The sequence below is a fragment of the Saimiri boliviensis genome, chromosome 21 (genome assembly GCF_048565385.1).
Source record: "Saimiri boliviensis isolate mSaiBol1 chromosome 21, mSaiBol1.pri, whole genome shotgun sequence".
In the NCBI taxonomy this organism is placed as follows: domain Eukaryota; kingdom Metazoa; phylum Chordata; class Mammalia; order Primates; family Cebidae; genus Saimiri; species Saimiri boliviensis.
The window spans coordinates 29,029,831-29,045,809 of record NC_133469.1 but is presented as its reverse complement, the minus strand read 5'-3'; the positions used below and the strand labels follow the sequence as shown (position 1 = coordinate 29,045,809).

General features: G+C 51.1%; 1 protein-coding gene across 5 annotated transcripts in view; it reads left to right on the top strand.

Moving 5' to 3' along the window:
* Nucleotides 1-15,979, top strand: part of TPST2 (tyrosylprotein sulfotransferase 2) — a 67,322-nt gene that overhangs the window by 43,967 nt on the left and 7,376 nt on the right. For 4 of the 5 annotated variants that reach the window (XM_039462494.2, XM_074391232.1, XM_074391233.1 and 1 more), the window contains 2 exons: nucleotides 5,558-6,487; nucleotides 11,590-11,788. In XM_039462494.2, the coding sequence (XP_039318428.2) occupies nucleotides 5,646-6,487; nucleotides 11,590-11,788 (1,041 nt within the window). In that variant the 5' untranslated portion in view covers nucleotides 5,558-5,645. Of the gene's footprint in view, nucleotides 1-3,057; nucleotides 3,150-5,557; nucleotides 6,488-11,589; nucleotides 11,789-15,979 lie in introns of all 5 variants that reach the window. The other variant, XM_039462496.2, reaches the window with a different exon arrangement.

Here is a 15,979-nt window from a genome sequence, read left to right as displayed (position 1 = left end):
ACGCCACCATGCCCAGCTAATTTTTTGTATTTTTAGTAGAGACGGGGTTTCACCATGTTGATCAGGATGGGCTCGATCTCTTGACCTCGTGATCCACCCACCTCGGCCTCCCAAAGTGCTGGGATTACAGGTGTGAACCACCGCGCCCGGCCTCATTCTGCAAGTCTTTGTCGTCATCTTCTCACTTCTGACTTGTCTGCTTTGAGCTGTTTTCTTCTGGTGAACAGCTCCGCCTCGGCCTGGTCTGAGCAAGGCCTGCCACTCTGGCTGTGCGACCTTGGGGAAGCTGCTTCACCTCTTTGAGCTTAGCTGTTGCGGGGAAAATGCTTTCGCAGACTTTATGCTCCAGACATGCAAACGCCTTTGCTGAACTTAAAATGCTGAGGCCAGCTGGGCACGATGGCTCATGCCTATAATCCCTGCATTTTGGGAGGACGAGGTGGATGGATCGCCTGCGGTCGGGAGTTTGAGACCAGCCTGGCTAACGTGGTGAAACCCCATCTCTACTAAAAATACAGACGTTACCCAGGCATGGTGCTGCGCACCTGTAATCCCAGCTACTTGGGAGACTGAGGCAGGAGAATCGCCTGAACCTGGGAGGCGGAGGGGGCATTGAGCCAAGACCCCACCACTGCACTCCAGCCTGGGTGACAGAGCAAGACTCAGTCTCAAAAAAAAAAAAAAAAAAAAAAAAGAAAAGAAAAATGCTGAAATCAAATGAATGATTACTATGTAGCATGAAGCAAAACTGGAGAGCTGATACATTTTTCCTTATTTTGTCTATTCCTGCTTTCAGGCTTTTTCCCTTGGTACTAAACCCAGCCTCGGCTGGAGAGCACACACACACACATACATACGCAGTGGCGTGCACACTGGACACACTTTTTCTGGATGCCGCTTACAGTTTCGAAATTATTTCCCTTTCTCTGTATCCCCATCTTCATGGGTTCACCCAAAAGGGTGATTAGTCTAATTTAAGCTAAGGTGTGATGGTGTGATTGACAGCTTCCCCCCGCCAAGGTGGGGACGCTATCCCTGAAATCCTAATAACCGACAGAATTCTAGTCACGGGTCTAAGGGGAGAATTTCACTGAACATCTGAGGAAGATGACAGGTCATTGCAGGGATTTCTGAATGGCTTCACATCCTCTTCGGCCTGCTTCCCCCAGGAAGCAGCCCTGAATTCGCTTTCCCCATCACAGACCTTGAATGGAGGGTACAGTGAAGCCCCAGCGTCTTCAGCAGAACTTCATCCGTTTTTCTGAAGACAGGGAAATTCCCCAGTGCTCAGAGAGGCCGGTGACCCCAGCCTGAGCTCTGTCTCTGCTGTGTTAGCGGCTTCTCACACCCTCACAGTAGCCTCTGTGGTCAGTGGATCCGCCCTGATTTTGCAGCTGAAGAAACTGTGGCTAAGGTGGGGGAGGTGACTCTCCCAAAGCGACACTGCCAGGAAGTCCTAGTGTCTGACCTGTTTCCACCCCAGGCCTGAGACGGTGTGCCCTCCGCTTCGATGTTCATCTTCCACTTGCCACAGCCTGAGAGGGTCCAGGCAGCCCAAGCCCTTGCGAGTGGCTAGGCCCAGCCGCACACGGGGCCCCCAGGTGGTTTTGGGTGGAACCTCACATCCAAAGAACCATGCCATCTCCCCGCTGGCGCCCAGCAGACCCTCCGTTTGCTAAGCCGCCTGCAGTGGCCCGACCGTGCCGCATTCTTCCCTGCCCATGGCTCTGCACTGGCCATTCCTTTGCTGGGAGCATGCTTCTTACTGTTCTCCCCCTGCCTGTTTTCTTTCTTTCTTTTTTTTTTTTTTTTTTTTCTGAGACAGAGTTTCGCTCTTGTTACCCAGGCTGGAGTGCCGTGGCGCGATCTCGGCTCACCGCAACCTCCGCCTCCTGGGTTTGGGCAATTCTCCTGCCTCAGCCTCCTGAGTAGCTGGGATTGCAGGCACGTGCCACCATGCCCAGCTAATTTTTTGTATTTTTAGTAGAGACGGGGTTTCGCCATGTTGACCAGCACGGTCTTGATCTCTTGACCTCGTGATCCACCCGCCTCGGCCTCCCAAAGTGCTGGGATTACAGGCTTGAGCCACCGCGCCCGGCTACCTGCCTGTTTTCTACCCACGGCTCAGAATTCTGCATGGGGACCTTCCCTCACCTGTGCGGGAACAACCCATCAGTCTCTCTCAGGCACAGGTCCATTGTGAGAGTAGACTTGGGAGGCCGAGGCTCCCAGCACATAGTAGGTGCTTGTTAAATGTTGGAATAAATCAACACTCATTGTGGTAGAAATCACTGATCTTCTTGGGCCAGATGGGGTAGCTCATGCCTGTAATTCCATCATTTTGGGAGGCCGAGGCAGGAGGATCACCTGAGGCCAGGCGTTTGAGACCAGCCTGGGTGACAGAGTGAGACCCTGAATCTCCAAAAAAATAAATAAATAAATAAACAAAAGAAACTGCTACTATTCTTTCCACTGCTTCCTGTGTGCTGAGCACCTCCTTAAATAGTTTCCATCTAGAGGGTTACTTACTACTCATGACAGCCCTTTGATGTTGACACTCTTAGGCCCATTTTACAGATGAGTCCCTTGCCCAGGCTCATTCAGCCAGGAAACGGCAGAGCTGGGATTTGAACCCTAGCCTATCCGACTCCTTGAACGCCCAGAGGCTTCAGCCCTCACCTTGCTTCTGGAAAGGGGTAGGAGGGGCAGTCAGGGAAAGTAAGCCTCAGAAACACGGCAAAGGTGAAGCAGGGAATGGCTGGGGCGGTCTGAGATCGGCCGAGCGTCCCTCCAGGGCCGTGGTCCGCACGGTCTGCCTTGGGCTCAAGTTGTAAAATCAGGGGCTCTGGGGATGATCTGGGAAAGAAGGCAGATCTATTACTGAGGGATGTGACAGAGGGAGTGGACTTGCTTTTTAAAATGAGTCTGAACAACTGCCACTGAAGTCTGGTCTTTATCAGCAGCTCCTTGCGGGGGTGGGGGTGAGGGGCCCAGGCTCAGGGGCACCATTCATGCCCTAAGTGGTCTTTTCTCTTCCTCCCCCACCCATCCTTAAAGGTCCAGCATTTCTGAGCCTCCCCAGGACACGGGCAGGAGACTCCTGCCTGGCCTCCTGACGTCCATCCTCACCCCTCAGGGCTGTCTGCAGAGTGAGTCCAGCTCCTTCCTCTGTTCCTGAGGACCTGCCTGGCACCTCACCACATCCTTCCCGCTCCCCCTCTAGCCCCAGCAGCCTGCTCTCCATTTCTTTTCCTTTTTATTTTTTCGAGACAGGGTCTCGCCCTGTTGTGTAGGCTGGAGTGCAGTGGCCTGCAACACTGACTTCTCAGGCTGCAGTGATCGTCTCATCTCAGCCTCTCGAGTAGCCAGTACCGCAGGCAGGCACCCCCGCGCCCCTAGAAATAAGTGTCACTGAATTGCCCAGGCTGGTCTCAAACTCCTGGCCTCAAGTGATTTTCCTGCCTTGGCCTCCCAAAATGCTGAGATTACAGGTGTGAGCCGCCACTCTCAGCCTCAAGTTCTTGAAGACCCCACACCCTTTCTCATCTGGGGCTCTTTGCACTCTGTGTTCTCTCTGCTTAAAACACGCTCCCCACATGTCTCTGCATGGCTGGCTCCTTCTCATCTTGGTCGTGGCCTGGATTACCAGCTCCTTCAGGAAGCCCTCCCTGACTACTCTCCTCCTTCCTTCCTTGGTCCCTCTCACAGTGTCCTGTTCATTTCTTTAAGACAGTTATCATGGTGTGTCCATACCTTGCGTATCGTCTGCTTCTCCTGCTCGGACCTAAGCTCCGTGAGTTCAGAGTCCTGCTATCTTGTCCGTTGTCCTGTTTCCAGCTCCAAACACAGTGCCTGGCACTTGAGTGAATGAAGAACAAATGATGGAATGATGATCCTGGAAGAAATCTAGACCAGGATATGCTCAGCCTTCTGAAAAATGTTTGCCAATGAGGCAGAGTGGTGATTCAGAGCAGAGCCGGCTGGCTTGGGTTTGAACCGTGGACCCTGGCTTGGCTGCTTCCCAGCTGGGCACCCGAGCAACTTTCCTGTGCCTTAGTTTCCTCTTCTCTCTACAACGATGATTTCGTAGCACTTAACCTGTGTCAGACTCTGCTCATTCAACCAAGGCGCATTCCAGAAATATTTATTGAGCAACTACTAGGTGTCAGGCACTGTGCTAAGAGTTGAGGGGTACAGCAGTGAACAAAATGGGCAAAACTCCCTGCCCTCGTGGAGCAGACATGCTGGAATCTAGCATTGTATAGTTTGATGGCCAGGGTCCCATAGCTAAGAAGTAGGGAGAAGGATTTGAACTCAGGCTGTCAGGTTGTCACCTCCCTTGGGCTGATAACAGTACCTCCCTTCCTAAGGTTGTTGAAGGGTCCCATGAGTTAAGATGGGTAAAGTGGCTGGGCACTGTGGCTCACGCCTGTAATCCCAGCACTTTGGAAGGCTGAGGCAGGAGGATTGCTTGAAGTGAGACCCTGTTTCTAAATATTAGCCAGGTGCGGTGGTGTGTGCCTGTAGTCCCGGGTACTTGGGAGTCTGAGGTCGCAGCGAGCCATGATCTCACCACCCACTGCACTCCAGCCTTTTTTTTTTTTCTTTTTTTTTTTTTTTTTTGAGACAGAGTCTCACTCTGTTGCCCAGGCTGGAGTGCAGTGATGCAATTTCGGCAACCTCTCCTCCAGGTTCAAGGGATTCTCCTGCTTCAGCCTCCTGAGTAGCTGGGATTACAGGCACACATTACTACTTGGCTAATTTTTGTATTTTTAGTAGAGACAGGGTTTCACCATGTTGGTCAAGCTGGTCTCAAACACTTGACCTTGTGATCCACCTGCCTCAGCCTCCCAAAGTGCTGGGATTGCAAGCATGAGCCATAAGTCTGGTCTTCTATTAAGCATCTTTTCGTAGTTCATTTTCTTTCTTTCTTTTTTTTTTTTTTGAGATGGAGTTTCGCTCTTATTACCCAGGCTGCAGTGCAATGGCGTGATCTCGGCTCACCGCAGCCTCCGCCTCCTGGGTTCAGGCAATTCTCCTGCCTCAGCCTCCTGAGCAGCTGGGATTACAGGCACGGGCCGCCATGCCCAGCTAATTTTTTGTGTTTTTAGTAGAGACGGGGTTTCACCATGTTGACCAGGATGGTCTCGATCTCTTGACCTCGTGATCCACCCACCTCGGCCTCCCAAAGTGCTGGGATTACAGGCTTGAGCCACCGCGCCCGGCGGTTTGGTCTTTAAAAAAAAAAAGTGTTAAACACGCACACACACACACACACACAAAAGACCCGACTTATGGCTCATGTTTGTAATCCCAGCACTTTGGGAGGCTGAGGTAGGAGGATCACCCAGGCCCAAGAGTTCGAGACCAGCCTGGGGAACATGGTGAAACCCTGTCTCTTTAAAAAAGATAAAGTACCCAGTAGGGTGCCAGGCACACAGTGAGTGCTTATGAAAGGTGCCCTCTGCATTCACGTCAGCAGCCTCTCGTTTGCAGTTATTGCAGAGCTCACCCCTCACAGACCTCCCTGACTGTGCATGTCCCCCTCTCTCCCCAGATGTGAGCCTGGCGGGCTGCCCGCTAACCTGTCGCTGAAGCCCCAGAAGCGGGCCCCCAGGCTGGGCCTGCCACGCCCCCGGCCCAGCATGCGCCTGTCGGTGCGGAGGGTGCTGCTGGCGGCCGGCTGCGCCCTGGCTCTGGTGCTGGCAGTCCAGCTGGGGCAGCAGGTGCTAGAGTGCCAGGCGGTGCTGGCGGGCCTGCGGAGCCCCCGGCGGGCCATGCGACCGGAGCAGGAGGAGCTGGTGATGGTGGGCACCAACCACGTGGAGTACCGCTACGGCAAGGCCATGCCACTCATCTTCGTGGGCGGCGTGCCCCGCAGCGGCACCACGTTGATGCGCGCCATGCTGGATGCCCACCCCGAGGTGCGTTGCGGCGAGGAGACCCGCATCATCCCACGCGTGCTGGCCATGCGCCAGGCCTGGTCCAAGTCTGGCCGTGAGAAGCTGCGGTTGGACGAGGCGGGGGTGACCGATGAGGTGCTGGACGCAGCCATGCAGGCGTTCATCCTGGAGGTGATCGCCAAGCACGGAGAGCCGGCCCGCGTTCTCTGCAACAAGGACCCGTTTACACTCAAGTCCTCGGTCTACCTGTCACGCCTGTTCCCCAACTCCAAGTTCCTGCTGATGGTGCGGGACGGCCGGGCCTCCGTGCACTCCATGATCACGCGCAAAGTCACCATCGCGGGCTTCGACCTCAGCAGCTACCGTGACTGCCTCACCAAGTGGAACAAGGCCATCGAGGTGATGTACGCCCAGTGCATGGAGGTGGGCAAGGACAAGTGCCTGCCCGTGTACTACGAGCAGCTGGTGCTGCACCCCAAGCGCTCCCTCAAGCTCATCCTCGACTTCCTTGGCATCGCCTGGAGCGACGCTGTCCTCCACCATGAAGACCTCATTGGCAAGCCCGGTGGTGTCTCCCTGTCCAAGTGAGTGGAGCCCCTAATGCCTCCAGGCAGACTCTGGCCCTGGAGTCAGAGGCATCAGGCGAGGAAATCAGCACTGCCTCTCCTGAGCTGTGTGGCCTTGGGCAAGTCACTGTATCTCTCTGAGCCTCCGTTTCGTTATCTCAAAAAATGCTAACAACCACTCTCCTTTCTGAGAGAGTTTGCACACTTTGTGGGTTTTTGTTTGGTTTTTGAGGCACTGTCTCGGTCTGTGGCCTGGCTGGAGTGCAGCGGCACCATCACAGCTCACTACAGCCTCCGTCTCCCTGTTCAACCAAGGCGCATTCCAGAAATATTTATTGAGCAACTACTCAATAATGAGTAGTGATCCTCTTGCCTCATTCTTCCTCAGTAGCTGGGACTACAGGCATGGGCCACCAAGCCAGGCTAATTTTTGTATTTTTGGTAGAGATGGGATTTTGCGATGTTGCCCAGGCTGGTCTCAAAATCCTGGCCTCAAGCGATCCTTCCACTTGGCCTTCCGGAGTGCTGGGATGACACGCGTGAGCCACCGCGTCCGGCCTAGTATCTGCAAACTTTGAATATGCTTGTAATAAGGCAATAGTGGGTAAAGGTTAAGAGCACAGATTCCAGAACAAAGATGTCTGGCTTCAAACCTCAGCTCTGCCACCTCCTAGCTGTGTGAACTTGGGCAAGTGACCCAAGCCGTGGGCATCCATTGCTTCCTTTGTGGGCATCAGACAGGTTCGTACATGTTAGGTGCCATTATTACTATTTCAGTGTTGACTCTGCTTTTATTGATGGACTGCTCATCATCTTCACCACTGTCATTTGTTGAGCGCCTACTTGGTGGCAAGTATTGGGTTAAGCCCTCAACAAGTATTATCTCTTTTTTTTTTTTTTTTTTTTTTTTGAGACGGAGTTTCGCTCTTGTTGCCCAGGCTGGAGTGCAATGGCGCAATATCGGCTCACCGCAACCTCCGCCTCCTGGGTCCAGGCAATTCTCCTTCCTCAGCCTCCTGAGTAGCTGGGATTACAGGCACGCGCCACCATGCCCAGCTAACTTTTTGTATTTTTAGTAGAGACAGGGTTTCACCATGTTGACCAAGATGGTCTCGATCTCTTGACCTTGTGATCCACCCGCCTCGGCCTCCCAAAGTGCTGGGATTACAGGCGTGAGCCACCGCGCCCGGCCAACAAGTATTATCTCTAATCCTCACAGCGACCTGAAGCGGCAGGAGCTCCTCTTATCCCTGTTTTATAGATGAAAAAACTGAATCTCAGAGAAGGGAAGTTACTGGCCTGAGGCCACACAGCTAACAAAGCATGGTGCTGGGATTGGAACCCATGTCTGAGTCAGGGTCTCACTAGGTTGCCCAGGCTGATCTCAGCTCACTGCAACCTTGGGCTCAAGCGATTCTCTCACCTCAGTCTCCCGAGTAGTTGGGACTACAGGCAACACCACACCCAGCTCATTTTGTTTTGTTTCGTTTTGTTTTCATTTCTAGCAGAGATGAGATCTCAGTGTATCTCCCAGGCTGGTCTCCCAACTCCTGAGCTCAAGCGATCCTCCTGCCTCGGCCTCCCAAAATGTTGAGATTACAGGCATGAGCCACTGCACCTGGCCTATTGTGCTCTTAAACTCCCCATGGCCGGAGCTCTTTCTCCCATCCTCCCCTTCACTCCCCCTCATTTTTTCCCCTCCTCCCTCTGTCCCTTGCTCCCTGCCTTCTTCCAGTGGAAAAGCTGCTGTCCCTGTCCCAAGACCCAGAGTACTTTGAACGATGCTGGAGCAGAGTATGCAACCTCCACACTTTCCCATCCTGATCAGGCTTTGGACATCCTGAGAGCCCAGCGAAAGGGTGGTCCCCCCATGGCCGGTCCCTGCTGGACCCCCGCCAGGCCCTGAGTAGAGCCAGAGGCTCGCAGCTGCCCCTCCACCCCCACCCCCGGCAATCAAGTGCCTACCTACCGGGTACCCTGGCCAGTCGGTGCTGGAGCTAGGATTTTATAAATTATTATGACAAAAATATTAGATTACCAAAGTAATACCTCTTTACTGTAGGAAGTTAGAAAAGATACACCAAAGAAGAAGGGAAAAACAACCAAGGATCTCACCACCCAGATCTAGATACGTGGCGTATTGCAGTTTTCGGGGCCGATTGATGAAACCGGAGCCCAACGAAACATACTCCTTTGTAGCCTTTTTCCACTGTGGCCTGGAAGTACGTGCCAGTGGCACCCAGCACTCTCCTTCGGCAGCGTTTTTTTTTTTTGTTTTGAGATGGAGCCTCTCTCTGTCACCCCAGCTGGAGTGTAGTGGCACGATCTCGGCTTACCGCCACCTCCGCCTCCTGGGTTCAAGCAGTTCTCCCTGCCTCAGCCTCCCGAATAGCTGGGATTACAGGCACCTGCTACCATGCCCTGCTCATTTTTGTATTTTTAGGAGAGATGAGGTTTCACCATGTTGGCCAGGCTGGTCTCGATCTTCGGACCTCAGGCCATCCGCCTGCCTCGGCCTCCCCCACGTGCTGGGATTACAGATGTGAGCCACCACATCTGGTCTGCAGCATCATTTTGAATAGCTGTGCAAGAGGCCGCTACACGGATTGCCATCTTCGACTTCACATTCCCCTTGTTGGACACGTGGGTCATTTCCAGTTTTTCTGACGTGTATCAAGCATTGCCCTCATTCATGTTCTGGGATGTGCCCGGATCATTTCTGTGCGGTGAAGTCCTAGAGACACAAGGATTTTAGGAAAAGCCATGCATATACTCGAGATTTTTTACCTATTGGGTGGAATTAAGATTTAAATCCAGGTTTGCAGCCTCCCAATCTGTGTTCTACCCACTAGTCCACACCCTTTCACCTTCCCCGGTTCTCCTCACCTCACTCCCACTCTTCCTTCTGCTGCCTCTTTCTATTCTTCTTCTGCTTCTTCGAAGTCCCGCTCTGTCGCCAGGCTGGAGTGCAGCAGCACAATCTCGGCTCGCTGCAACCTCCACCTCCCGGGTTCAAGTGATTCTCCTGCCTCAGCCTCCCAAGTAGCTGGGATTACAGGCACAGGCCACCTTTACCAAGTCACCTCTTAGTGGGGATGAAAGCATTTAGAACTAGGTCCTTGATCCTGGGGGTTCCCCACCATTCATCCCATCAGGCCCCTGAGTTATCATTGGTAGATTACATCGTTCGGGCGTCTTGGTAAGCCTGTTACAGGGAGAGTTAGGAAGAGGCTGTAGATGAGGGTTATTTCGAGATAACAGCAAAAGGTTGGAAACAACCTAAATGTCTGTCTTTAGGGGAACAGAAAAATAAGTTATGGAGGAAGTCTACATTGATGGCAAAAAGAACAAGGTATTGAGTGGGGAGAAAATCTGTAGCGTATTTGGTTTACAGCTGCAGACGTGTGTGTGTGTGTGTGTGTGTGTGTGTGTGTGTGTGAGAGACAGAGAGAGAGAGAGAGAGAGAGAGAGAGAGAAAGCTAACCCTTATTAAGAATTTTCAATGTGTTGACCAGGCACGGTGGCTCACGTCTGTAATCCCAGCACTTTGGGAGGCCAAGGGGGGCGAATCACTTGAGGTCAGGAGTTTGAGACCAGCCTGGCCAACATAGTGAAACCCCGTATCTGATAAAAATATAAAAATTAGCTGGCTATGGTGGTGCATGCCTGAAGCTCCAGCTACTTGGGAAACTAAGTCATGAGAATTGTTTGAACTCAGGAGGTGGAGGTTGCAGTGAGCTGAGATCGTGCCACTGCACTCCAGCCTGGGTGACAGAGTGAGACTCCATCTCAAAAAAGAACAAAGAACTTACAATGTCCCTGTGCTCTTCTAAGTACTTTCTTTGTATTAACTCATTTAGTCTTCAGAGCAGCCCATTGAGGTAGGCACTACTGCCAATATAGAAGAGGGAACTGAGGCTCAGAGAGGTGAAGTAACTCTCCCAAGGCCACACAGCTGGGGAAGAGCTGGCATTTGAACCCAGGCAGTCTGGCTCTGCGGTCTGCTCTTAACCACCCTACAGGAAAAGGTTCCAGAGGGTGGTGTGCTCCACAGTGCAGAGGCTGAGTACCTGTAGGAAGCTGATGGACTCCCAGTGATGACCACAGTGGCTTTTAGCTTCATCATTAATGTTTTATAACTTTTTTTCAGGGACAAAATATTCATGTTAGTCATATTCATTAAAAAGTATTTCTTGGGCCGGGCGCAGTGGCTCACGCCTGTAATCCCAGCACTTTGGGAGGCCGAGGCGGGTGGATCACAAGGTCAGGAGATTGAGACCATCCTGGTCAACATGGTGAAACCCTGTCTCTACTAAAAATACAAAAAATTAGCTGGGCATGGCGGCGCGTGCCTGTAATCCCAGCTACTCAGGAGGCTGAGGCAGGAGACTTGCCTGAACCCAGGAGGCGGAGGTTGCGGTGAGCCGAGATCGCGCCATTGCACTCCAGCCTGGGTAACAAGAGCGAAACTCCGTCTCAAAAAAAAAAAAAGAAGTCTTTTTCTTTCTTTCTTTCTTTCTTTTCTTTCTTTTTCTTTCTTTCTTTCTTCTTTCTTTCTTGCTCTGTTGCCCAGTCTGGAGTGCAGTGGTGCCATCACAGCTCACGCTCACTGCTTCCTCAGCCTCCTGGGCTCAGGCAGTTCTCCCATCTCAGCCTCCAGAGCAGCTGGGACTACAGGCACTTGTCACCATGCCCAACTAATTTTTGTAACGGGGTTTCACCGTGTTGCCCAAGTTGGTCTCAAACTCCTGTGCTCAAGTGATCCTTCTGCCCTGGCCTCCTGAAATACTGGGATTACAGGTGTGAGCCATTGTGCCTGACCTCAAACGTTATTTTTCAAGCAGAAGTCAAGACAGCAGAATGTATGTACCAGTGGTGTGTAGTGCTAGTACTTTATTCTGACTTTTTGCTGTGTGCTTTTCACCGTTTTTCCATTGTACAGAGGAGGTACGAGGAACCAGAATAACTCACCTTCAGTCTCACAGTTGGTGGAGCAAAGCTGGGTAGAGGCCAGGTTCCTCAACCTTTCCTGCTGCCCCGGAGTGGCTGAGCAGGGAGGGAACCCGCTCAGGCGCCATCTGGGTCTGCCCTGCCCTCTCCAGCCTCTCCTCTCTCCCCAGGATTGAGCGGTCCACGGACCAGGTCATCAAGCCTGTTAACCTGGAAGCGCTCTCCAAGTGGACTGGCCACATCCCTGGGGACGTGCTGCGGGACATGGCCCAGATCGCCCCCATGCTGGCTCGGCTTGGCTATGACCCCTATGCAAACCCCCCCAACTACGGCAACCCTGACCCCATCGTCATCAATAACACGCACCGGGTGAGTGTGCGCCTGCTTGTGGAAATGTGCTCTCGGGGATTTGGGGCCTTTGCAGCCGTGGAAGCTCCAGCCACCTGAGAAGATGGCCAGTCTCTCAGTTCCTGGTCATCTGGTTTGTTTCTATCTGAAGGACACAGTGAACTGCATGATGGCTTGTATTTCCATTTTGCCAGGGCTGCAGGGAAGCTCAAAGCCAACGGGTAGCCTGTCTCTCATACTCTAACATCTAACAGCAGGCCAGCTTGTACACTGATGTCATCTTGTTTCTCTGATTTTATTTACGTGTTTACCCCTGTTTTCCCTGGCTATTTGTTTATCTGTTTGCAAAGCACCTCAAGTCTTTGTTGAGAGGGAATGTACATAAATAAACTGTTGGTCTCTTTCTTGCCTGATAAGGTTTAATGTTGATTTCTCAGACAAATGTGAATTTAGGGCTGTTTAAGTTACTTTCAAAGTTCTCTGTAGTTAAGGTGGTGAAGGGAAATGACTTCTTAGTTTAATTTACTTTTGTTTGAGACACGTCTTGCTCTGTTGCTCAAGCTGTGTGCAGTGGTGCAGTCACAGCTCACTGCAGCCCTGTCCTTCTGGGCTCAGGGCAGCCTCTCACCCTAGGCTCCACTGAGTAGCTAGGACTACAGGTGCACGCCACCATGCCCAGCTAATTTTATTTTTCATAAAGGCGGGGTGTCACTGTGTTGCCCAGGCTGGTCTAGAACTCTCGGCCATAAAGGATCCTCCTGCTTCACTCTCCCAAAGTGTTGAGATTACAAGTGTGAGCCTCCAGTGACTGACAGCATGCTTTGAAGTGTTAAAGTAGGCTAACGCCCCCTGCCCACTGCCTAGAAGAACAGTTAACAAGTTCATGTCCTTACTTACACGTTGCCATTACAGCTTCTAGTTCACTTCAAGTGCTGTGTTCTGACTTCCTTATAGCAAATATTTGAAAATGGGACCCAGGCCGGAAGAAGAGCTTTCAAAACCCTTGCACCATTCAGACCCAGAGTCTTTCATTTAAGATAAGCTCAGCACTTCTGAGCGTGTGCTGATTTTAGGAAGTAAGCAGTTCCTGTATTGAATCACAGCGGAAAAATGTTAGTCATCTCTTAGTTCTATAACTCTTCATTTGGCTCAAGAAGGAAGTTTCGTTTTGGTGCTAACAAGTCATTAGTGCCTCTCCAACACCCACTGATCTCTCTTTAACAAAGAGAATTTACTAACACTGAGCTTTGGGGGCTCTGCCCTTGTAATTGAAGTGTAAGCTTTGTCTGTGGGTCTCATGAGTTCCTCTTCGTCTTGACATTCGTTGATTTTGCAGACACCTATTTACGGAAATACTCAGAGCTCCAACGTACATACCCAGCTGACATTGACAGGTGAACGGTGCAACCCAGATGTGGTTTATTATTTCTATTATAAATATTATTTTTATTTTATTATTCTTTAATAATAGTAATCTTTAAACTCTCTATGTGTTTTACATACTTTACCTATGTGTTGTACATGTATTATCATAATAAAACATTAATTGGCCAGGTGCGGTGGCTCCTGTAATTACACACCTGTAATTCCAGCACTTCGGGAGGCCAAGGCCGGTGGACTGCCTGAGCTCAGGAGTTCTCGACCAGCCTGGGCAACACAGTGAAACCCCATCTGTACTAAAATACAAAAATTTAGCCAGGCGTGGCAATGTGCGCCTGTAGTCCCAGGTACTCAGGAGGCTGAAGCAGAAGAATTGCTTGAACTCGGGAGGTGGAGGTTGCAGTGAGCTGAGATCTCATCACTGCACTCCAGCCTGCGCGACAGAGCAAGACTCCGTCTTAAAAAAAAAAAAAATAACTGGATTAAAAAGAAGGTGGTAGTAATCTCAAAAGCCAGCCCCAGGTGCTTTTCAGAAGCAGAGGCCAGGGCCGGCTGGGGGTGCTGCAGTAGTGGGCTGGGTGCTGCTTGCTTCATTGTTCTCAGCAAGGGCCCAGCAGTGGCCCCTCTGGGGTCTCTTTAAAAGGTGGCTGGGTGCTCCTGGCTTGCCCCAGGACATAGGTCAGAAGTTCCCGGAGTAAGGCCTGACTTTATATATTTTATAAAACAAATAATTCTCATGAGCACCGGTGGTTAACAACTCTTTGGAGCTTTTTGTGTTTATTTATAGTGGAAACTGTCTCTCATTTTCTTCCAAAGAGGTTTCTTCCCTGGGATAGTCCACAAGTCTTGGCAAGTGCTAGAGCCCTGGTTCAGTGTTTGCTATAGCTTGGCTGTTCCTGTGAAGATTAAGTCCTCTCACTAAGCCCTGTGAGTGCGCATGCGTGCCTGTGTGTTCCTGTCTGTGCTGCGGACCCTGTGTGTTCCAATAATGGATCCTGGGGTTCAGTAAATGCAGTGGCTAAAAGGATAGCTATGCCAATGAAATCGTCTCTGCCTGCGCTGTCCCATACGGTAGCCGCTAGCTGTTAGTGTAAAATACACACTAGATTTTGAAGGCTTAGGACAAAAAGCAAGTATGTAATGTTTCTCGCTAGTCGCTTTCATATAAATTATATATTGAAATGTTAATATTTTAGATAGGCTGGATGTGATGACTCATGTCTATAATCGCAGCACTTTTGGAGGGTGAGGCAGGCACATTGCTTGAGCCTAGGAGTTTGAGACCAGCCTGCGTAACATGGTGAAACCTCATCTTTACTAAAAATACAGAAAATGAGCCAGGCATGGTGGCGTGTGCCTGTAGTCCCAGCTACTCGGGAGGTTGAGGTGGGAGAATCACCTGAGCCTGGGAAGTGGAGGCTGCAGTGAGCCATGATCGCACCACCACACTCCAGCCTGGGCTACAGGCACTGTTTTTTTGAGACCCTGTCTCAAAAAAAAAAAAATAAAAGTTTTTAGCTATATCACGTTAAATAAAAGATACTAGAATTTCCCTGGTTTCATTTTCTTTTTAAATGTGACTCCTAGCGGAAGGGCCTGAAATGCTCTAACTTCAGGACTTTTGCTCTTTTTCCTCTGCCTGAGGGGTCTTTTTCTTCTGAGCTTAGCCCACCTATTTTTCCTTGTTGTTTGGGTCTCCGCTCAAAAGTTGTCTATTTCGAGAAGCCCTTTTTTATTTGTATTCATTCATTTTTTAAGAGAGAGGGTCTCGCTCTGTCACTCAGGCTGGAGTGGAGTGATGTGATCTTACCTCACTGCAGCCTCCACCTCCTGGGCTCAACCAGTCCTCCAGCCTCAGCCTCCAGAGTAGCAGGATCTGTAAATGCATGCCACGATGCCCAGCTAATTTTTAATTTTTGTAGAGATGTGGTCTCGCTATGTTTCCCAGGCTGGTCTCAAACTCCTGGACTCGAGCGATCCTCTTGCCTCAGCCTCCAGAAGTGCTAGGATTACAGGCCTGAGTCACTGCACCTGGCACAAGAGTCCCTTCTTGACTGCCCACTCAGAAGAAGCCCCCTGCTTACTTCTAATCATACCTCTTTACTGTACTTTTTCTTTTTTCTTTTTTTTTTTTCTGTTGAGACGGAGTTTCGCTCTTGTTACCCAGGCCGGAGTGCAATGGCGCGATCTCGGCTCACCGCAACCTCTGTCTCCTGGGTTCAGGCAATTCTCCTGCCTCAGCCTCCTGAGTAGCTGGGATTACAGGCACGCGCCATCATGCCCAGCTAATTTTTTGTATTTTTAGTAGAGACGGGGTTTCACCATGTTGACCAGGATGGTCTCGATCTCCTGACCTCGTGATCCACCCGCCTCGGCCTCCCAAAGTGCTGGGATTACAGGCTTGAGCCACCGCACCCGGCCACTTTTTCTTTTCTTTCTTTTTTTTTTTTTTTTTTGTTGAGACGGAGTTTCGCTCTTGTTACCCAGGCTGGAGTGCAATGGCACGATCTTGGCTCACCACAACCTCCGCCTCCTGGGTTCAGGCAATTCTCCTGCCTCAGCCTCCTGAGTAGCTGGGATTACAGGCACGCGCCATCATGCCCAGCTAATTTTTTGTATTTTTAGTAGAGACGGGGTTTCACCATGTTGACCAGGATGGTCTCGATCTCCTGACCTCGTGATCCACCCGCCTCGGCCTCCCAAAGTGCTGGGATTACCGGCGTGATACTGTACTTTCTTTACAACAGTTCCCATGGCTTGCTATGCCCTTGTTTACTTGGGGTTATTGCTTCTTGTGTATTATCTGGTGCGTCCTCTAGAACAGTGGCTCCA